Genomic DNA, 23,200 nt, shown 5'->3' on the forward strand with positions numbered 1-23,200 from the left:
AAATTGAAGGCGGGAGGAGAAGGAGAGGTCAGAGGATGAGATGGTTGGATGGCATCACCAACTCAATGGACATGAGTTTGAGCAAGCTCTGGGAGTTGGTGATGGATAGGGAAGCCTTGGCATGTAGAAGTTCATGGGGTCGCAACGAGTGGACATGACTGACCGACTGAACTGAATAATTAGTGATACTGAGTATCTTTTCATGGAGAAGGCAATGGCACCCTACTCCAGTACTCTTGCCTGGAAAATCCCATGGGCGAAGGAGCCTGGTAGGCTGCAGTCCATGGGGTCGCTAAGAGTCGGATATGACTGAGCGACTTCACTTTCACTTTTCACTTTCATGCATTGAAAAAGGAAATGACAACCCACTCCAGTGTCCTTGCCTGGAGAATCCCAGGGACAGGGGAGCCTGGTGGGCTGCCGTCTATGGGGTCACACAGAATTGGACAGGACTGAAGCGACTTAGCAGCAGCAGCAGAGTATCTTTTCATGGGTCTGTTGACCATCTTTATGTCTTTGGAGAAATGTCTATTTAAGTCTTCTTCACATTTTTGATTAGGTTTATTTTTTTGATATTGAGCTGTATAAGCCATTGTTTATACAGATGCTGCTGCTGCTAAGTCACTTCAGTTGTGTCTGACTCTGTGTGACCCCATAGATGGCAGCCCACCAGGCTCCACTGTCCCTGGGATTCTCCAGGCAAAAACACTGGAGTGGGTTGCCATTTCCTTCTCCAATGCATGAAAGTGAAAAGTGAAAGTGAAGTCGCTCAGTCGTGTCCGATTCCCAGCGACCCCATGGACTGCAGCCCACCAGGCCCCTCTGTCCATGGGATTTTACAGGCAAGAGTACTGAAGTGGGTTGCCACTGCCCTCTCTGTTTATACAGATATTGACTGTATTTATATAGACTAGAAACAAAGTATCAGAAATAGAAATTAAGGAAACAATCCCATTGATATCACATCAAAGGAAAAAAAAACCTCAGAATAAACCTACCTAAGGAGGTAAAAGGCCTGTATACAAAACCTGTAAGACACTGATGAAAGTAATTGAAGATGATACAAACAGATGAAAAGGTAAATTGTATTCTTGGATTGAAAGATTCAATATTGTTAAAAATAACCATACTACCCAAGACAATTTACAGAGTCAATGCAATCTCTATCAAATTGCTAGTGGCATTTCTCACAAAACTAGAACAAAAAAAAATTTTTAATTTGTATGGAAACAGAAAAGACCGCAAATAGCCAAAACAATCTTGAGACAGAATAACACAGCTGGAGGAATCACAGTCCCTGATTTCAGACTATTCTACAGAGACACAGTAATGAAAAAGTAGGTTACTATCACAGAAACTAAACACATAGATTAATGGAAGAAGATAGAAAACCCAGAAATAAACTCATGCACTTAATGTCAATTAATCTAAGACAAAAGAGGTAACAATATGTAATAAAGAAAAGACAGTCTCTTCAATAAATTGTGTGTGGAAATATGCACAACTGCATGTAAAAGAAATAATTAGAACATTCTCTAATACCATATAAAAATAAAATAAAAATGAATAAATGAGCAAAGACCTGTAAGACAAGATATTTAGTAAGATAAGATCTTAAAGGAAAGTATAGGCAGAATACTCTTTGACATAAATCCCAGCACTATTTTTTTGGATCTGACCCCTAAAGTAATGGAAGCAAAAGCAGAAATAAACAAATGTGACCTGGTTAAACTTAAAAGTATTTATAGCATGAAGGAAGCCATTTAAAAAAAAAAGACAACCTATGGAAAAGAAGAAAATATTTGCAAATGACATGATCAACCATGTATTAATTTCCAAAATATACTAATAGGGTTCAAAGTAAATTTAAAGAGATTTTCAACTTCAGAGGCTGAGAAGCAAATTACTCTGCTTGTGTAAGACTTCAGGTGGCTGTTGACTGTGGTCCTTGATAGAACTGCTTCATATCATGATTTCATGTGCATGCACACACACACACACACACACACATATATACATAGAGAAATAAAAATGTCACATAACAACATTACTATTGCTCTGTGCTCTGATATTTTCTGTGATGCCAGTTCTATTCTACTTCATATAAAAGACAAAATGATGATCACAACGCACAAAACTAATTTCATAATCCACTGACTACATCTGAAGTTTGACAGTCACTGTCCCTGCCTGTCCCCCTGTTGAGCTGGGCTCCTGGTCCATGTTAGCATCACATCAGGAACTTCATTGTTGTTTCAGATTGTCACAGCAGCCTTGCAAGGCTAACCCTAATTTCCAGTAATGGAACTGTCTTGGAAAGATAAATAATTTACCCTGAGTCTAATAACTAATGATAAGTTGAATCAGAACTTAGAACTGTCTGACTCCAAATTTATTTTTTGTTTTCAATAAATGTTAGTTAAACTGAATGATGTTCTCATGAGATATTTTCCCCAAAACATAACAAAAGTTTAGTAAAGTCAGAAGATACGTCTCCTGTTTTGAGTCTCATTTGGAGAATATCAGTTTTGGAATGGGTTTTTTCATTTATGTGTTATGAGATAATAAGTGTCAGGAGAAGATACTCAAAATCTTACCCCTCCCCAGCCAAGAGCCCTTTGTCTTTACAGTGTCTTGTTGGTTCAGAGATGGGGAAGAGTCTGTTGGTTTGGTTACTTGAAGTTAACTTGTCTGTGTGCAGAAAACATACATCTCTCTTCCCCTCAAATGAGTAGCAAGCAATGATGCTTGTGTGTCACACCCTGATTTAGGCAGCCTAGGAAGCTGAGAGCAGACTCTGCAGAAGGGGGAGCCCAGTGCTGTTTCTTTGAGTTGCCCCACTCAGGTGAGCCAGGCCTACATCATGGTCCCTGAATCCCTGTTACCTGTGATCCTGGGAACAGCAGCAAGCTTCTGGGGTCATCTCTCTCTCCCAGGCTTATCCCCATCACTGTTGGTCCTGCCATGAACAGGTCAGAACTGGGGGAGATGTGATGGCAGCAAGGACCTGAGTAGGAACCAGAGACAGGGGAGTGGGGACATGAAACATCAGTCCTCGGGAGAACTTTAAAAGATGAATACTGTGTTCTTAAGAAGTACTCCTCAATCTGTATTCAAAGTTTCAGGAAAAAGCAAAACAAAGCTTTTCCTAAATAATTTCCTTAAACACAACAGGTAATTGAAGTGTATGCATCCTTTGTGCTCAAGATCTGAAATAGTTAAGTATATTCTGCAGGAAGAACGCCAGTTGAGATTACATTCAGGGAGTACCTGCTTACTTGAAAGGATCTGGATAATGGAGGGAAGATTGGAGAAGAGAAGGGTGAGGAATATTGGGGACCAGCCTCTCCTCATCTCGCTGGTTGTTTGTGCAAACTTCATAGATACAGCTAAAGGATGAGAAATCACCTGCACAGGGGAATCTTAGGGTTGAAAATTACAAAGAGTAAAAAGTTTTTATAAAAATATGAGGTACAATGATGGTTATTCTCCTGACAAGGAACTCTTACTATTGCTTAGGTGGTTGTTAATCTTTGTTCCTAAATTCAAGAGTTTTAAGGGAAACTTTAAATTTGAGTCTCTGGATTTTTCAGTTCAATTCAATAATCATCTTGAAATGTATGTCCAGTGATTTTTCACTGCTTTGTAGGCTTATCAGTCACTTAATCAACTTTGTGCAAATGAAGCTCCCTACATAGTATATTTTTAATTTTGGATTTTCCTTAGGGATATATCTCTTTTGGTGGCACGCTGTCTTGTGCCTTCTGCATTCATGTCTTGATCACTAGACATAAAACTGAGACAATAGGGTAAGAAGGTATGGGAGGCTCTCTGAGTGTCATTCTTCATCATGACTAAGGAAAAGAAATATTTGTCTTCTTCATCTTTCTTCTCAGGCTTTTATGAAGTTAGGAGGAAAGTCCAGCCCCAAGGCCAGGCATGATTTGAGGCTGGTAATTCCGAGCAGTTCCGGGCACTTGTGGAAGAGTCAGGTCTCCTCTGGTTCCCACACGGTGCCTCCCTTTGCTCTGCCCCCTTCACCAAAAGGAACCTGTTGGGCTCTTCTCTGCTGCCCATATGCTTATGACCTGGCTTACTAAAGCCTTCCAGAAGAAAATGTAAATTGTCTACATGAGCTTATGTACACGATTCTCTCTTGAAACTCAGGAGGTGTGTTTCCAGTGTAATTTACTTGTGGCTCCTCCTGATGATGAATAGGAAACGCTATTTAAACAATTTTATTATGGCTCACATCACAGTGGGTTTGAGGTCCTTCTGGCCTTGAACTGAGTAACGAGGTTCTATGAGGCAGGTCATCCTGATGCACAGGTGAGAGAACGTGGGGACCAGCTGATGCAGAATCAGAGGTGATCTCTCCATGGACAGAGGTGCCTCAGGCCCCAGGAGCTGACATTCTCTTTGAACATGCGGGGATGTTCCATTCATACCTGGGGAGAGATTCCAGATCCTAGAAGACAGTCTGACCAATGGAGAAAATAGCCTAGTTTATTCTTCATTGCCAATGTATAAATATTGAACAGTTTTGCTTTGAAGCACAAGCCTCAACTAATCAGGCAGTTGATGTTTCCCAATCACACCAGGATTGACAGTTAATTTATATAGATCTTGATGTAAACTTTCTCATGTGATTATAATGTAAGTTTGTGTGTGTGTTTAAACAGATATTTATTACCAGAACAGCAACTTTTTTAAAAAAATCAAATTTTCCTTTCTTTTCTTCAGTTTTTTTTTTTTTTCCTCTTGAGATGAAAATACTTCTTAAACACTTTCTTTTCTTAGTGTTTAATAGTCCAGAGGATTTTTTGTAGCACACTTTGTACAATGGAAAATTATTTTAGAGATACTGTTTTGTATTTGAAACTTTAATGTTAGTAATAGAAGTGAACTTTGATATTTTGTATTTTCATTCTTTTCTATAAGCATTGGTTTAAAATGAAGAGAGATTAAGGTAATAACATTCACTATTTTGCGGTATTTAGGAACCTGTTTTATTCACTGGAACAATAAGGAAAAATCTGGATCCCTTTAATGAGTATTTGGAGGAGGAACTGTGGAATGTCTTAGAAGAGGTAATTTATATAATGTTATTAACTTGTTAGCATCAGTATTTGTGTGTGTACATTCATAGCATTGCAGGTAATTAAGGGAAGCTTATCATTTTAACTGTTTACTTTCTAGGAAAACAGTGATGAGATGGGTACACTTAAAATGTGTATATTGATAATGAAAACCAACAAAATAATTCCCCATGTTTTCATTTTAGCTTTTTCTATAGAACCCAAAGCAACTAGATACAATATTTTGTCCTTAGCAGAGCATTAAACCAGACATTAAAAGTGTGGGGTCAAATTCTATGAGTGACCTAGTTAGTTAATTACCCTTCAATGTTCATTTTATTCTTATGACCTTAGGGGATATCTAAGTGGAGACACTAGTTTTTCATTAATTGAAAGATAAACAAGATCCTTCCAATAAAATGCTATGAAGTTTCATAAGAAAATGTTTATAAAAGTATTTAGTTTGAATGTCATGATTACTTATTGATGGTTATATCATTTTAATGTTGCAGCATGAATGCAGGTAACAGAACCCTGGTGTTCTGATTCAGATTTTATATGGATACGTTAATTTCTAGAGGAGCTCCTGTTATTTGTGTCATGTTTCCCCTTGCTCTACTTCACTGAATTTCTCTACCCTTGCATGAAAAAAATTTTGACTATTAAGTTGCTGTTGGTTTGTATATTTCAATACTAATTATTTTGTGTATTAGTCCTAGTTTTACAAATTGATTCTACTGATGGCAGAAACTTTAGATTTCTAAACCATAGACAGACTTCTAGTCTCCCATGGGATCTAGATCAGTCTTTTGATTTTTAAAAAGTAGCACTTGATAAAGTGAAAGTGAAAGTAGAGTCACTCAGTCGTGTCCAACTCTTTGCGACCCCATGCACTGTAGCCTACCAGGCTTCTCTGTCCTTGGGATTTTCCAGGCAATAGAACTGGAGTAGGTTGCCATTTCCTTCTCCGGGGATCTTCCCGACCCAGGGATTGAACCTGGTCTCCCGCATTGTAGACAGACGCTTTACTGTCTGAGCCACCAGGGAAGTCAGCACTTGATAAATAGGTGCTAAATGTTTGGTTGATATCTGCATTTCAGAGAAGTATGGCTTATTTCTTTAAAAAAATTTGTATTACACAAATTCAGCATTGATAGTATCTCTGTTAGGGCACAAGTGTGTCTCATCACACAGGAAACCAAGATACAGAAACCTGGGTGTCAGCAGCCTGTGCATCAGGAACCACGTGGTTCAGTCCTTGCTGTGGGACAGCTCACATGTCCATTTCCCGGGGCCTTGTATTAGGTGAATGGGCTCTCTCTTTACTTCCTTTACTGCTGGCCCTGCTCTAGTAAAAGCTCTTCCCCATCTGTTGATTACATTTCCCTGTCTCCTTCCAGTCCTCACCAGCCTTTCTTTTTGAGAAGTAAGAAGGTTCCACGAAATGTGGGAAGCACCTGACATCTATGTTAACCTCCTGTGAGAGGTCTTGGAACCTACTAGATACACTACACAGCAGGTTACTTTAAAAATGTTTATGATGATAGAAATAGGGTGCCTTATAAGTTCAGTTAATTGTTTTTCAATTTTGCTATATTCCATTATTTTCCCAATCTCAAAAATGATCTGAACTGTTTCATATTGAGATGTATAGTTTTGATTAGTATTATTTGCTCTATTTTCCTTAAATTATAACTTTTTATATACTTTCCACAGTTTACAGTGTGATGTGATATTCTGGAGCCAGTTAATTATTATAAGAATATAATCCTTTAACATGTAATAATAGTGTTATATATAACCTGTCTATATGGATTTACTTTCTAATTTATAGAGACAGATATGTCATATGATGAGATTCACTTCTGCCTTCACACTGCCAACAAATATTTCTGACAGCTTCTTAGACAGGCATCGTTGCAGATTCTGGGTCTATCATAGTCATTAAAAGACACAATCTCTGTCCTTTTCAAGGACATTCTCTTGCATAATCTAACACAATTATCTTGATTAAGAAATAAAATAGTCATATTACACTGTCGTCTAATGTGTTCAGATTCTCCAGTTGTAACTTCTAATTATTATTGTCTACTGCATCTGTTGCCCTTTTCTTCCATTGTAATACTTCTTACCTTGATTTTATGATTACACTACAGAGGGCCTGATATTCATATTATTATCATAATCATCCCTGATTCATAAATAAATACAGTGTCTCAGAAAAAAGTATTTTATGAAAAACACTTCCCTTTACAACTCTTATTGATCATGAAGCAGATATGGACAACCTGAAGGAAAAGGAAAAAACAAGATTAGTTATGTGATGTCATCCAATTCAGGAGTAAGTGTGAGATTATTTCCTCAGAGTTAGAATGTCAGTCCTAACAAAGACCAACCACTTGCACCACAATCCAAATCTTACCCTTTACAGTTTGTACACCTTTTATGCTATCACTAAATACCAATGCCATATTTAATCCTAACTCAGAATCCTGCTTTCTAGGGATTGGACTCCATCAGGAGCACAGTTCAGGATCACATTTTTGGAAGTGCTCTAGCATTTAGGCTATCATGAAAATGCTAGTCATTCACCCTTGGTGTTTTGTTATCTGAAGCTGTAGGGTGTCACATAGCTTACTGGCCATCAATCTGTTGGTTTCTTTATTTGAAGTGTATTTCTTCTTTGTTCTTTCACTTTAAGTACAGCCTAAGTTTGCTTCTTGCTCCATAATATATCTCCAAAATGAATATTCATTGAACTGACCCCTACCACGAAGTGTACTTTCAGATTATATTTTGTAGTTAAAGATTTGTTTTTTTTAATCTTATGAGTATAATTTTATGAAGATAGATTAGTATAAACATGGCCTATATCCATATTGTGAGGGAGATAAGATGTAATATTCATCTTGTTTTTTGTGAGTTTTCATTCACTGGAAGACATTTATGATATTGAAGAAAATGCACTTGACTGGTCCACTATTTATAGACTAAGCTTGGGAAATGTTCCAGGATTACTAATGCATAAGACAGAGTTTTCCATTGTTTAAATTTGTATTATTTTAAATGTTAAAAAATTGTAAAGTGTTAATAATATATCTTTAGAGAACCAAACTTTCTGTAATTTTTTTTTTCAACTCCTCAGTAAAGTTGATTCAACCATAAAGATCCTTTTAGATTTTCTGTTTAAACCATATTGGGAGAAATAGCTTCAATTTTTGAGAGACCTTCTGAACTAATTCCTAGGTGGGGGTTGTTGGTGGACGGCACGTGGCAGATATGGGGGGACATTGAGATCTTTCTGTCCTGACTTGACTCTACCCACCATCTTTCTCAGTGAACATTAATTGGAAACAGCTTTTCCCATCATGTGACTGTACATGTAAGATACATAAGAAGTCATGAGGACTTCAAAGCTCTAATGTCTAAGAGGCTTTTCTACTTCTGCAGCAGTTTGTTTTCGAAATGTTCTTCTTTCTGTATCAACAGGTACAACTTAAAGAAGCCATCAAAGCTCTGCCTTGTGTAATGTATACTGAATTAGCAGAATCAGGATTGAACTTGAGTGTTGGACAGAGACAACTAGTGTGCCTTGCCAGGGCTATTCTCAGGAAAAATCGGATATTGATTCTTGACAAAGCCACATCCAATGTGGATCCGAGGTATGGAGCTCAGATCCATGAAACCTGGAATCCAAATTGTAAATGTGGTAAATGGAAAACATTTAGTGATGCTAAAAAATGTTTCTGTGCCCTCTTTGGCCCGCAGATGTCTTTTAATAATATTAATCACAAACAAAGGAAAACAAAGGAAGAAACCAAGACAGTTATATGCTGTTAATATTGTTATGAGGCATCCTAAGAGAGCTGGATTTAGGAATCCAGCTAGTTTCAATCCACATAGTTTCAGTTTCAAGGGAAGGCTATTTTCCATCACTTTATGGAAAATGGTAAATTTCTAAATAGACTTTTTATACTTAGTTTTTTAGGAACAAGATTATATGTTAAAGTATTGATTTTTAATTTTTAATTCTTTAGTCTGCCTTTCCTGTCTTCACTGAAGTATATCAACTTCTCTGATTTCAGAACTGAGGAGTTAATACAAAAAAAAATCCATGAGAAATTTGCCCAGTGCACTGTGCTAACCATCACACACAGGTTGAGTACCGTTATTGGCTGTGAACGGATACTGGTAAGTCCCTCACCATTTCAGTTGTGTTCACTTATATTCAATTTTGCACTGATTCTTCCTTGTAAAACTTGATAGAAACCTCCAGTAATTTAATTTTCTCTTGGTTTCTCTTCTCATTCCTGAAAATAACTCGAGTAATGAACTTCAAAATGTGCTATTAAATAATATATCCAATAACCTTATATTTTATATAATAGTCTTATATTTGAATTGTTATTTTTTAAGACATCCAGCCATGAAAATATTCCAAACCCAAATTATAGCTTCATGTTTCAAGAGGCTAGAACACATTCATCTTTACTGTGTCACACTTGTTTCAGTATTTTTTAATTCCCTTAATCAAAAAATTAACCTTTCATTTAGATTGCCAGGAGGTTGTTGGCTAAGGTTGCAGAATTTTTCAGCTCTTGCTGTCAGAAGGGAGTCCATGAGAAGAAAGGGCCTCATGAGAAAAATAGTATTTCAGCTGAAAGGATTTAATATAGGAAATTTGCTACATAAGAATTGGAGGCTAGAAAAATGAAAGGAAACACTGGGGTCATGATTTTAGGAAGCAGCTACCATGTCCTAGGACAGATATTCAGACCTAAGAACTCAGAAGAGAGGCCCTATAGTTGGTGCTCAGACCTCCAAGGAGAGGCCCAGGTGCTGGTCATATGTGCTGAAGAGGCAGGATGAAGCTCTTTCTCCATGTGCTAACAGAAGCTCGGAGCTGAAGTCAGGCCCCACTGCTGAGGTGACACTGCAGGAACAGCCAAATCAGATAGAACATTAGCTCTGTCCCACTTTCAGTCTCCCTCTAGTGCCCACTTACTGGCAGAACCTAAAAAAGGCCAGCTTGCCAAAGAGCCTCTGAAATGTGACTTGCAGAGATCCAACCTGTGCATCACAGGTGAGAGTTTAGAAAGGAAGGCAAATCAAGGCTGAAAGTCTGTAGATAAACAACCGACAAGCCTCTCGCACAGTAGATCGAGGCACTGCACATGCGGTAGGCTCCAAGCTTTGGTCTCTGGACACCTGTCTAGTATCTTCCCTCCAGATTTGATTGGCTCTTTCCTCTCAGTAATTTAATATTTCCTTCCCTTATCTTCTTTTCCTTCCTCCTTCTATTCCTTATTTCTTTTCATATTCCCTTTGTTGTTTCCCTCTGCTGCTTGCTGAGTTTCAGTAAATGTTAGAATGTGGCTTTACAAAATGATATAGAAACCATGGCTCAAAGGAAAACCTTTGGCTGCATATAATCCCAAAAGAATGTGTTTTTCACTCAGTCAAGTCTGACTCTTTGTGACCCCATGGACTGTAGCCTGCCAGGCTCCTCTGTCCATGGGATTCTCCAAGCAAGAATACTGGAGTGGGTAGCCATTCCCTTCTGCAGGGAATCTTCCCGACTCAAGGATTGAACCCAGGTCTTCTGCATTGCAGACAGATTCTTTACTGTCTGAGCCACAAGGGAAGTCAGTCCAAAAGAATGCAAGATATATTTAGGTATTTTGATGGCCCACAAAAAAATAGGTAATAATCAATAATAAACAGTAACATCCAAACTTCCTTACATCTTATGATAATGGAACTGTCTCTTTTGACTTCTTAGACAGTTTCTGGAATGTCACCCCCTCTCCTTACTTCACATGCATTGTCAGATGGATCATCAATGGGGACACTGAGTAGATATCAGGCTGTCAGCATTGAAGCAGCGCCTGTAGCCTCACTCACTGAGCTGGACATGCACAGGAGTGAGCTCCAAGGAGTCAGACAACAGGAGTGGGGCATCCCCAACCAAAGGGATGCTCTAGGCTCCAGCAGTGTAGCCAGTTGTCTGGACTAGAGCAGCTCAGTAGGAAGCTGACTCCACCTGCAAACTTTCAAGAGGGACTGGGTTAAATTCCAAGACTATAGGACAGTAACTCAAATTCCAGAAGTATTTTTTTAGCACCTGGTATTCTTAAACAGGACTGAGCGACTTCACTTTCACTTTTCACTTTCATGCATTGGGGAAGGAAATGGCAACCCACTCCAGTGTTCTTGCCTGGAGAATCCCAGGGACGAGGGAGCCTGGTGGGCTGCCGTCTGTGGGGTCGCACAGAGTCGGACACGACTGATGCGACTTAGCAGCAGCAGCATTCTTAGATCCTCATTTTGTGTTCTTGAATGCTAATTGGCAAAGTAGCCTTTCATTTCTACTTTTTCCTGTTGCTTTGTTGTTCTTACCTCTTAACACTGTATATTTTGAAGACTGTCCCCCAAACATCTTTCTTCCATAATAAATAAATGATGCTATAAATTTAACTGTTTCCAGCCCTTTGTCAGGTTTTAGAGGCAGCAGCAGAAAGATGGCTTGATCTCTAGCTCACTTAGGGGTCTGTTCAAATAAATTCTTTGTTCCTAAATGCATCCTGCAGCTTTATTTTTGGTTTTTGGTATTCCAGCATTAATAGTAGCAGATCATTTTTATTATCTAATTCTTAGAAATACTGTCACCTTGGGATGTGTGATTGGTTAGGGAAACAGTGAGGAAGGACAGAATTTGGAAAGCATGTCTGCTAGTCAGTTCTCAGTCTTATCCCTCAGCACCTGATTCACAGATGTAAACGTCTGTATCCCTTGAACCAATCAGTTCTGTTGCTGTTATCAAAGTATGTTCAATTTATTTAATGCTTTACTTACTCATGTGTGTTACTTGCTCAGTCACGTCCCACTCTTTGCAACCCCATGAACTGTACCTCGCCAGGCTCTTCTGTCCATGGGATTTTCCAGGCAAGAATACTGAGTGGGTTGCCATTTCCTACTCCATGGGATCTTCCCAACCCAGAGACTGAACCCGGTTCTCCCACATTTTAGGAAGATTCTTTACCATCTGAGCCACCAGGGAAGCCAATCTCCTGGTAAATTTCTGTAACCTCAAATTTTTCTCAATTGATCAGTGTACAAATCTTTAACATCTTTTAACAAAGCAGTTTACAGCCCGGCCCCTCCCCACCTTTCTAGTTTTGTCCCACTCTGCACCCCCTCCTTCCTTTACAGCTAAAACCACATTGATGGTCTTCAATTCTCCAAATGCAGCTTTCCCTCTCTCTTGCAGTTGTGCCCTCTCTTGACTGCTGGTGGCTGAGACTAAGGTGTCTGCAGTGGAAATGGTGAGATGGTTGGATTTGGGGGAGATAAGGAAGAGAAGCCAAGTGATAAATTGAATGAGGGACCTGAGGGGAGAGAGAGGAGTTGATGCTGATGTCTGAGTGTGGAAACTGAGCATCTGGGTGAACGGGGAAGATGGAGAGAGAAGAGAAACGTGAGGGGTCTCTTTGGAGCCTGTCACCTTTGCAATGACTGGACTTGTTTTTCGTGATGTCCTTCACTGTGGAGCTGCCCTTCCCACTCCTATGTTGGGAGACCTTCAGTTTAAGGGTCCCTGATTGAGGTCATCAGTGATGTCACAGGGAGGCCCCGCCAGGAGATGTAAACTCAGCCACTTATTTACATCTTGGTCCAAAATGGTTGTGTTTGCTGACTCCTCTTGTAGGAACAGCAGGATTAGACCTTAGGGGACTACAGCATTTTCTCACTCTGTGTCTGTGTCACCTTTTGGTAATTCTCACAATATGTCAAACTTTTTCACTATCATTACATTTGTTATTTCTGCGATCAGTGATTTTTGGTGTTACTTGCCACAGTCTCCAATGATGGTTAGTATTTTTTAGCAATACATTATCATTATTATTATTTTGCTTAATTTATTTTTTTAATTGAAGGATAATTGCTTTGTAGAATTTTGTTGTTTTCTGTCAGACATCAACAAGAATCACCCATGGGTATGCCCATGAGCAATAAATTATTTTTTAAATTAAGGTCTGTACATTGTTTTCTCAGGCATAATGCTACTGCACACTCGCTAGGCTACAGTGTAGTCTAAACATAACTTTTATACAGCCTGGGAAGCCAGAACTTTTGTATAACTGACTTTATTGTGATATTCACTATACTCTGGTGTTCTGGAACTGAACCCCCAACATCTCCAAGGGATCCCTGTACCTCTTTCCTTTCAGGAAAGCAGGTGACTGTTCTGAAAGCTTTAATGTGGACATGAGACGAGTCAACCTGCTGCAAAACCTGACACTCCAGAGGGCAGGCAGCCAGCCTGAGGGAGGGGCTGATACTGAGGAAGGGCATAACCGACAGGGTTGTTGCCTTGAAGTCATGTGGTTATAGGTGTTGAAGGTGTTGTTTAGTTGCTAAGTTGTATCTGACTTTTGTGCCACCTCATAGATTGTAGCCCACCAGGTTCCTCTGGCCATGGGGATTCTCCAGGCAAGAATAGTGGAATGGGTTACCATTTCTTGTAACAAGTACAATTTGTTGCACTGGTGAATATATCTGCACAAAGACAGAGGGTATGGTTTTGTTTTGTTCTTATTCAGTTGCTCAGTCACGTCCAACTCCCGGCGACCCTATGTACTGCAGCACATCAGGCTTCTTTGTCCTTCATCATCTCCTAGAATTTGCTCAAACTCATGTCCGTTGAGTCAGTGATGTCATCCAGCCATCTCATCCTCTGTTGTCCCCTTCTCCTCCAGCCTCCAATCTTTCCAAGCATCAGAGTCTTTTCTAATGAGTTGGCTCTTCACATCAGGTGGCCAAAGTATTGGCACTTCAGCTTTAGCATCAGTCCTTCCAGTGAATATTCAGGGTTGATTTCCTTTAGGGTTGACTGGTTTGATCTCCTTGCAGCCCAAGGGACTTTCAAGAGTCTTCTCCAAAACTACAGTTCTTCACCACTCAGTCTTCTTTATGGTCCAACTCTCACATCCATTCATGACCACTGGAAAACCATACCTTTGACTATATGGATCTTTGTCAGCAAATTACTGTCTCTGTTTTTTAATACATTGTCTAGTTTTGTCATAGGTTTTCTTCCAAGGAGCAAGGGTCTTTCAATTTTAAGGCTGCAATCACCCTCTGCAGTGATTTTGAAGCCCAAGAAAATAAAATCTCCCACTGTTTCCATGTTTCCCCATCTATTTGCCATGACGTGATGGGACAAGATGCCATGATCTTAGTTTTTGAATGTTGAGTTTTAAGCCAGCGGTTTCACTCTCCTCTTTTGCCTTCATCAAGAAGCTCTTTAGGTCCGCTTTGCTTTCTGCCATAAGAGTGGTGTTATCTGAATATCTCAAGTTGATATTTCTCCCAGCAATCTTGATTCCAGCTTGTGCTTCATCCAGCCTGGTTTTTCACATGTTGTCCTCGACATAGAAGTTAAATAAGCAAGGTGACAGTATACAGCCATAATGTATGCCTTTTCCAATTTTGAACCAGTCTGTTGTTCCATATCCAGTTGTAACTATTGCTTCTTACCCTGCATACAGGTTTCTCAGGAGGCACATAAGGTGGTCTGGTATTCCCATCTCTTGCAGAATTTTCCACAGTTTGTTGTGATCCACACGGTCAAAGACTTTAGGGAAGTCAATGAAGCAGAAGTAGATGTATTTCTAGAATTCTATTGCTTTTTCTATAATCCAATGGATGTTGGCAATTTGATATCTGGTTCCTCTGCCTTTTCTAAATCCAGCTTGTACATTCTGGAAGTTCTTGGTTTACATGCTACTGAAGCCTCGCTTGAAGGATTTTGAGCATTACTTTGCTAGCATGTGAAATGAGTACATTGTGTGGTAGTTTGAGCATTCTCTGGCATTGCCTTTCTTTGGGATTGGAATGAAAACTGACCTTTTCCAGTCCTGTGGCCACTGCTGAGTTTTCCAAATTTGCTGGCATATTCAGTGCAGCACTTTCACAACATCATCTTTCAAGGTTTGAAATAGCTCAGCTGGAATTCCATCACTTCACTAGCTTTGTATGTAGCGATACTTCTTAAGGGCAACTTGACTTCACACTCCAGGATGTCTGGCTCTAGGTGAATGATCACACCATTGTGGTTATCTGGGTCATGAAGATCTTTTTTGTACAGTTCTTCTGTGTATTCTTGCCACCTCTTCTTAATATGTTCTGCTTCTGTTAGTTCCATACATTTTTGTCCTTAAATGTTCCCTTGGTATCTCTAATTTTCTTGAAGAGATCTCTAGTTTTTCCCATTCTGTTGTTTTCCTCTATTTCTTTGCATTGATCACTGAGGAAGGCTTTCTTATCTCTCCTTGCTATTCTTTCAAACTCTGCATTCAGATGGGTATAACTTTCTTTTTCTCTTTTGCCTTTTATTCTCTTCTTTTCTCAGCTATTTGAAATGGTTTTGTTTACTATAAATAAATTAAGAAAAACACTTGTTGGGAACCAACTGGCCTAGTTAATAGCTTTATTTATGTGTTTACTCTTCAAAGGAATTTACCCAGCTTTGGTTCATTAAGCACCATTAGTGTTTCAGAATTCTGTTTTACAAAGATGTTCTCTCATTTTTTAATTTTATTAAGCATACTGACCTGCCTCTTGAGAAATCTATATGCAGGTCAGGAAGCAACAGTTAGAACTGGACATGGAACAACAGACTGGTTCCAAATAGGAAAAGGAATACATCAAGGCTGTATATTGTCACGCTGCTTATTTAACTTATATGCAGAGTATGTCATGAGAAACACTGGCCTGGAAGAAGCACAAGCTGGAATCAAGATTCCCAAGAGAAATATCAATAACCTCAGATATGCAGATGACACCACCCTTATGGCAGAAAGTGAAGAGGAACTAAAAAGCCTCTTGATGAAAGTGAAAGAGGAGAGTGAAAAAGTTGGCTTAAAGCTCAACATTCAGAAAATGAAGATCATGGCATCTGCTCCCATCACGGGACCAGATGGGGAAATAAATGGGAAATAAATGGGGAAACAGTGGAAACAGTGTCAGACTTTATTTTTCTGGCTCCAAAATCACTGCAGATGGTGATTGCAGCCATGAAATTAAAAGACACTTACTCCTTGGAAGAAAAGTTATGACCAACCTAGATAGCATAATGAAAAGCAGAGACATTACTTTGCCAACAAAGGTCCATCCAGTCAAGGCTATGGTTTTTCCTGTGATCACGTATGGATGTGAGAGTTGGACTATGAAGAAAGCTGAATGCCGAAAAATTGATGCTTTTGAACTGTGGTGTTGGAGAAGACTCTTGAGAGTCCCTTGAACTGCAAGGAGATTCAACCAGTCCATTCTAAAGGAGATCGGTCCTGGGTGTTCTTTGGAAGGAATGATGCTAAAGCTGAAACTCCAGTACTTTGGCCACCTCATGTGGAGTTGACTCATTGGAAAAGACTCTGATGCTGGGAGGGATTAGGTGCAGGAGGAGAAGGGGACAACAGAGGATGAAATGGCTGTATGGCATCACCGACTCGATAGATGTGAGTTTGAGTGTACTCCAGGAGTTGGTGATGGACAGGGAGGCCGGGCGTGCTGCGATTCATGGGGTTGCAAAGCGTTGGACATGACTGAGCGGCTGAACTGAGCTGAACTGAAACATAATGAAGTCATAATTACAACTATTTTAATCATCCTTATTTGCTCCATAACAGTGGAGCAAGATAGATAAATTAGAAATCCTCTTTCTCCTAAGACTCACCACTGTCTCTGCATTAAAAGGTGAGTTCTTCTTGTGGTTTTTAGGATTTGCTGGGTGCTTATGACCTGTTTTCTCTTCAGCCAATAGCACAGTTGTCCCCTCCCATCTCTCACACTCCAGCCTTCATATGACCTGTATTCTCCCTAGAAGCACGAGCAAAGGGGCACATGAAAATCTGCACTTGCCCTTACAGGGTTGTTGTCTGTGGTCAACATTTTCACTGTCTGCAGTTTTTCTTTGAAAATGAATGATGCAGGACAAAAACCAGGACCAGGAATCTCAAATTCTACCTCTTCTATTCGTAAACAATATTGTGCATATTCTTTACCTCTTTTCCTCAACTCAAGCCTCTTCTAAGTACATTTTTCCCCAGATACATCAAAACCAGAAACTCTTGTAATATACCTACCTGAAAAGCACAAAAACAGCTTATACCTAACTAGCATTTTACTTAAATTCTGTTTTTTACCTTTATGGATTTTTTTCTTTCATAAGCCTACATGGATATAGTTACAACATTTTAGAAGAGAAACCTCCTTCAAAAACATGCCAAGTATTTTCACTAAAGTTTTTAGAGAAAAGATAACTAATGTGAGAGTAGAGTGCACAATACAAGAAAAGAAATACTTTATTAAAGGGGTGCTTGCATACAAAAGCAGCGGATTTGGGAGAGCAATTATGGAGGTGACCATGACGCAACTTTCATCATTCCATGGGCAAAAAGAATGACTTCTTATTTCAAGACTAAGAAAAAAATTTGAGTTAATACCTGCCACAGTGTCTAGTCTCTGAGAAAATCACAAGAACCCGTTTAATTAGGGACCCAAATTCCAAGTTGGACCCAAATTGGACAACTGTCCCTGTGTCACCTAGCAGCCAAAAACAGAGGTCCAATACTCAGATCTTCAGCTCCCCACTCTATTTATCCCTAATGGGATTTCCCTTTATTGTTTTTCACCATTTTTTAAACCGTTTCTGGCATCTTTTTCTTACTAGGCTTTTCTTCCAACCTCTCCTGCCCCCACCTCTCCCTGAAGCCACTCCATTGTCACTGGTGGCATCCTGCCAATGAAAATAAATTGTATTGTCTTGCAGTGGGTCCGTTTAATTTTTATGTGTAGGCAGCTCCCTGGAATATCTGTGGCTGCACTGCCCTCCTGCTCCTCTCAACTCCCCCTCCTCTCTGACTATCTCTTCTTCTTTATCTTTTCCAGTATTTAACATAAATGAGTTTGAAGCCTCCATCCTCAGCCCTGGTGTGTCCCTCCCTCATTTCCCCTCTCATTCTCCTTCTTGTCCTCAGCCATCCACCTGAAGCATGTGGTCTTCCAGGTCCACATCCCTCATCCTGTCATCCCTGTATCCCCTGCCTTAGCTGTTCCAGTGCCAGCTGGACTTATCTTCGCCTTGATCTCACCCTGTAGTTTTTGACAGATCACACCATTGGTTTATCACCCAGTCATACCCTGAATTTAGTTTCATTTGTATTTAATTTTAAACTGTCATCTACTGTGTGCCTGTTACTTATTTTGTATAATGCCAGGGGCCAGGGCCCTGAGATGCAGCACTGAACAAGGAAAACTGCATCACCCTGCCCTCAAGGAGATGCCAGGCTCATCTCCTGTCCACTTGGCTCATGATTGTCCAGGTGTCTGGAATGACCACTGTCCACCCATCCACCTTTGTTTTTGCATTTTTGTGCCTGTCCTTTCTTCAAGGCCTAGTTCATTGCCCTCTCTCCTCCCTGAAGCTCATCCTCAAAACCTCTGACCAGGAGTCATCTCTTCTGTTACTAAACTCTCATTGTTGTGCTTTTTTACCTGCATGATAAACACTTGAGGTTTTCTTCTCTCTCTCCTCTCAGTACAGGCTCCCTAGGGGCAGGGTCTCTGGCTTATGTGTGTTTTCATCTTCCACAGCATCCAGCAAAATGCCATCAGTGCACATAAATGTGCAATAAATGTTTGCTGAATAAATTTAGAAATTAATGAAAATTTACTTAAGTGTTCCTCAAGTGTGTTTGGGTATGTGTTACTCCTGTTTGTAAACATGAAATATAGTTGACTGACAGTATTTTGTTAGTTTTAGATGTATAGCAAAGTGATTCACCTAAATATGTATATGTTTTTTCAGAATATTTTCCATTATAGGTAATTACAGTATATTGGATATACTTCCCTGTATTATACATTAAGTCCATTTTGCTTATCTGTTTCATTTATAGTAGTTTGTATCTGTTGATCTCATAGTCCTAATTTTTATGCCCCCTCCTTTCCTCTTTAGTAACCATAAGTTTATTTTCTGTGTCTGTGAATCTGCTTCTGTTTTATACGTAGATTTCATTTGTATTATTTTTTATGTTCCACAAATAAATGGTATCATATTTGTCTTTGTCTGATTTACTTCACTTAGTATGATATTCTCTAGTTTCACCCGTGTTGGTACAAATGGCAATATTTCATCATTTATTGTGATATGAGGGATATTCCACTGTGCAAATGTGTGCACATGAGCCCATTGGTGTGTGTGTATCACATTTTCTTAAACCAGTTATCTGTTGATGGGCACTTAGGTTGTTTCCATATTTTGGCTGTTGTAAGTGATGCTGTTATGAATTTTGGGGTGTATGTATCTTTTTGAATTAGGGTGTATGTATCATTTTGTCTTTTCTTGATGTGGTAAGGTTGTTAGATTGTATGGTAGCTCTAATTTCATTTTTTTCAGAAATCTCCATACTGTTTTCCATTGTGGCTGCACCAAGTTATACTTTTATCCACATGCTCTCCAACATTTGTTATTTGTAGACTCTAATGATGGCCATTCTGACCCGTGTGAGGTGGTACCTCATTTTGACTGATTAACATTTCTCTGATAATTAGTGATGTGGAGCATCTTTTCCTGTTGGTCATCTGTATGTCTTCTTTGAAGAAATGTCTATATAGGTCTTCTGTTCATTTTTTTGATTGGGTTATTGGTTTTTGATATTGAGTTATATGAGGTGTTTGTATATTTTAGATATTAACCCCCTGTTGGTTGCATCATTTGTAAATATTTTATCCCATTCATTTGGTGTTTTCTTTTCATTTTGTTGGTGGTCTTCTCTGCTGTTCAAAAGCTTTTGAGTTTGATTAGGTCCCATTTGTTTACTTTTACTTCTTTTCTTTTGCTTTGGGAGACTGATCTAAGAAAATATTGTTTTGATTCATGTCAAAGAGTGTTCTGCCTGTGTTTTCCTCTAGTTCTATTGTATCCAGTCTTATATTAGGTCTTTAAACCATTCTGAGTTTATTTTTGTATATGGTTTATTTTGTATGGTTGTACATATACAAAAAGATTAGTGTGTTCTAATTTCATTTATTTCCATGTAGGTGTCCAGCTTTCCCAGTACTATTTACCAAGGAGACTGTCTTATCCATTGTATATTCTTGATTACTCTTTCATAGATTAATTGATCATAGGTGTTTGCATACCTGTGTTTTAAAATTGTGCTTTTTCTTCCTTGGCATCAGAATAAGTAGTTATGTTCTATCCTATCATACTAGAGTAAAATTATACAATCAGAGCATCTAAGTTGGCCAAGTTACAGAAGATATAAATTATTATGTGGATGATACAGATTCTGTTGTTCCTGGGCTCTTTTGAGAGAGCTGCTCTTAGCAGTGATCCACTGAAGTAAACAAAAGATTAACCAGAGACGAGACTTTATGAGACTTAATAACTATTTTTAATTAAATACAAAGAATGAAATTAACTGTAATACCTTTATGTGGAAAAACAACCTATTTCTTGTTTATAGAGTTTCAGCATTTTCTCTTAAGATACATTTACTCTAAATGAAGAATGAAATACTATTTAACATCAGAACTGTTTTTATAGTTATATCATATGAGCATATTGTTTTAGACACTCCCTCCTCCCCACCAAAAAAAATCATTAACCAAAGTCACTAATAAGTAGAAAGAGGGAGTTAAGAGCCCCTTCCTCTCTCTTTCAATTTCCAATTAGCAGACATATTGTGCTTAGTCCAGTATTCTGACTGGAGAATTCCTTGGACCGTGTAGTCCATGGGGTTGCAAAGAGTTAGACATGACTGAGCAACTTTCACTTCCACTTCACTTCATCGTGCTTAGTCAGTAAGCACAGACCTATTGTGCTTAGTCGCTCAAGTGTCCAACTCTTTGTGACCCCGTGGACTGCAGCCGGCCAGGCTCCTTTGTCCATGGGGATTGTCCAGGCAAGAATACTAGAGTGGGTTGCCATCCCCTTGTCCAAGGGCTCTTCCCAACCCAGGGATCAAACCCAGGTCTCCCACACTGCTGGTGGATTCTATACGGTCTGAGCCACCAGGGAAGCCCAAGAACACTGGAGTGCATAGCCTATCCCTTCTCCAGGGGAACTTCCCAACCCAGGAATTGAACAGGGGTCTCCTGCATTGCAGGTGAATTACTTATCAGCTGAGCTACCTGGGAAGCCCAGCAGACCTTTTAATGATAATAAAAGGAGTGAAAGGAAGGCAGCTTAAGAAAGAAAGAAAAAGAAACAGAAAGATAATTTGTGAAAACAGATTCAGGTCCTAGGCAATTTAGATTGGGCTGCCTCCATGTGCTATGTGGGCCATGATCTCTAGAATTACAATCTCAATTTCTTAATTGTTTCTTTGATCTTATCCAAGGAGAAAATTGGATTTCTAGAGATTTGTGTGTGTGTGTGCAGAGCAGTTCTACTACTGTTGCTATGTAGCAGCTCCTTTTGACAGCCTTTCACTCTCAGAATAATAAAATACAACCACAGCCAACTTTAAGAAGTAGCTTAACCTCTCATATAAAGGATTCTGCCCCTCTTAGAAGCTGACAGTAATCCAGAACCCTGAAGAAATTCTAGAAGCACCCTTTTTCCCCAAAATATTGATCAGATTCTGTCAAACCAAATTGGCAATTTGCTGTCAGGTCACTGCCATCTGGTTTGCATGACATCAACCTACATCTTACATAAATTGACTTTGATTTTCTTGAATCAAGGTATTTGCCAACTCTGTGTATCTCTATAAATATCCCTCAGATCTCAGAGTCTGAGAGCTAAAAGCACTGACTAATGATAACAACCCCAAATGCCCTGGGCAGAATATTAGATGCTTCAGCCTGTTGAGTGCCAGTAATCCTAGTGTAAAACTTCCATTTTCTTCCTTTCCTATAACCTTATAATGATAAAAGATCACATTAGACCTTTGTCTGTCTAGTAAAACAGGGTAATCAAACCATTTAAACACCAGCGGGCCTACCACCCAGATAGATTCTCTCTATTCTCCCTGTCCTGCCCGTTTCTGAAATAATTGTCCGAGTTACATTATTGTGAAACATTTGGTGCTCATAGTAAAGAACCCACCTGCCAATTCAGGAGGTTCATAAGAAACATGGATTCAATCCCTAGGTTAGAAAGATCCCTTGGAGAAGGAAATGACAACCCACTCCAGTGTTCTTGCCTGGAGAATTCCCTGGACAGAGGAGCCTAGCGGGGTATAGTCCATTGGGTCACAAAGAGCTGGACACAACTAAAACGACTTCACACACACACACACACACACACACACACACAATATGTTACTGTGAAACATTGGTGCTAATTGATTTCTTTCTGCTGATTAACAGGTTTTGGATTCAGGGAACGCGGTAGAATATGATGAGCCATATGATTTGCTGCAAAATAGAGACAGCCTGCTTTACAAGATGGTGCAGCAACTGGGTGAAGTGGAGGCCACTGTCCTCATTGAAAGGGCAAAACAGGTGAGCCTGCTGCAGGGTGTTGTAATTGAAGTTTGTTTCCAGATTCACTCTTCGGAATCTCCACCAGGGGTCTCTGTGCCCTTTTCAGTCATAAACCTCCAGAGACTAAACTTCATGACTGGGTCTTAACAGCATGTGGCAGGTTGAAGGCAGGTCTGCTGAGAATCTGCAGCAGTGGTTGGGGTGGGGTGTAGACGGAGTGTGTTCTGTGCACGCGCACCTGTGCCTAACAGATTTCAGATAGGACTCACCACACACTTGGACCCTAGGTTCAGATTCCTTTAGAGCACAAAACACTTTCATTTTGCAGATGCTTTACGTTTCATTCTGACTGGTGCTCAGCACATTTGTGATGCGAGTGCTGTCAAGGAATATACCTGAAATTTGAGAGTTTAAGGAAAAAAAATTTGAAATACTTTGAGTCTAGGAAGATTAACCAGGGAAAGGTATAAGTTGCTTCTGTTTCTAACCTGTAAAGAAAACTCCTACATGATACTGTCACTTAATCCTAATTCTTTGTTGTTTAAAATTTTATCCAGTTACTCCCTCCCCACCCATGCTCCCTCTAACTTCCTGAAGAAGGTAGATTGTCATCAGGATAAATC

General features: G+C 39.5%; 1 protein-coding gene across 1 annotated transcript in view; it reads left to right on the forward strand.

The window, feature by feature from the left end:
* LOC112449072 (ATP-binding cassette sub-family C member 4-like) overlaps positions 1-23,200 on the forward strand; it is a 42,960-nt gene that overhangs the window by 14,063 nt on the left and 5,697 nt on the right. The window contains exons 3-6 of the mRNA XM_025000156.2: positions 5,001-5,090; positions 8,568-8,740; positions 9,164-9,269; positions 22,461-22,595. Of these exons, the coding sequence (XP_024855924.2) occupies positions 5,001-5,090; positions 8,568-8,740; positions 9,164-9,269; positions 22,461-22,595 (504 nt within the window). The remainder of the gene's footprint in view (positions 1-5,000; positions 5,091-8,567; positions 8,741-9,163; positions 9,270-22,460; positions 22,596-23,200) is intronic.

The sequence above is a fragment of the Bos taurus genome, chromosome 12, assembly GCF_002263795.3.
Source record: "Bos taurus isolate L1 Dominette 01449 registration number 42190680 breed Hereford chromosome 12, ARS-UCD2.0, whole genome shotgun sequence".
In the NCBI taxonomy this organism is placed as follows: domain Eukaryota; kingdom Metazoa; phylum Chordata; class Mammalia; order Artiodactyla; family Bovidae; genus Bos; species Bos taurus.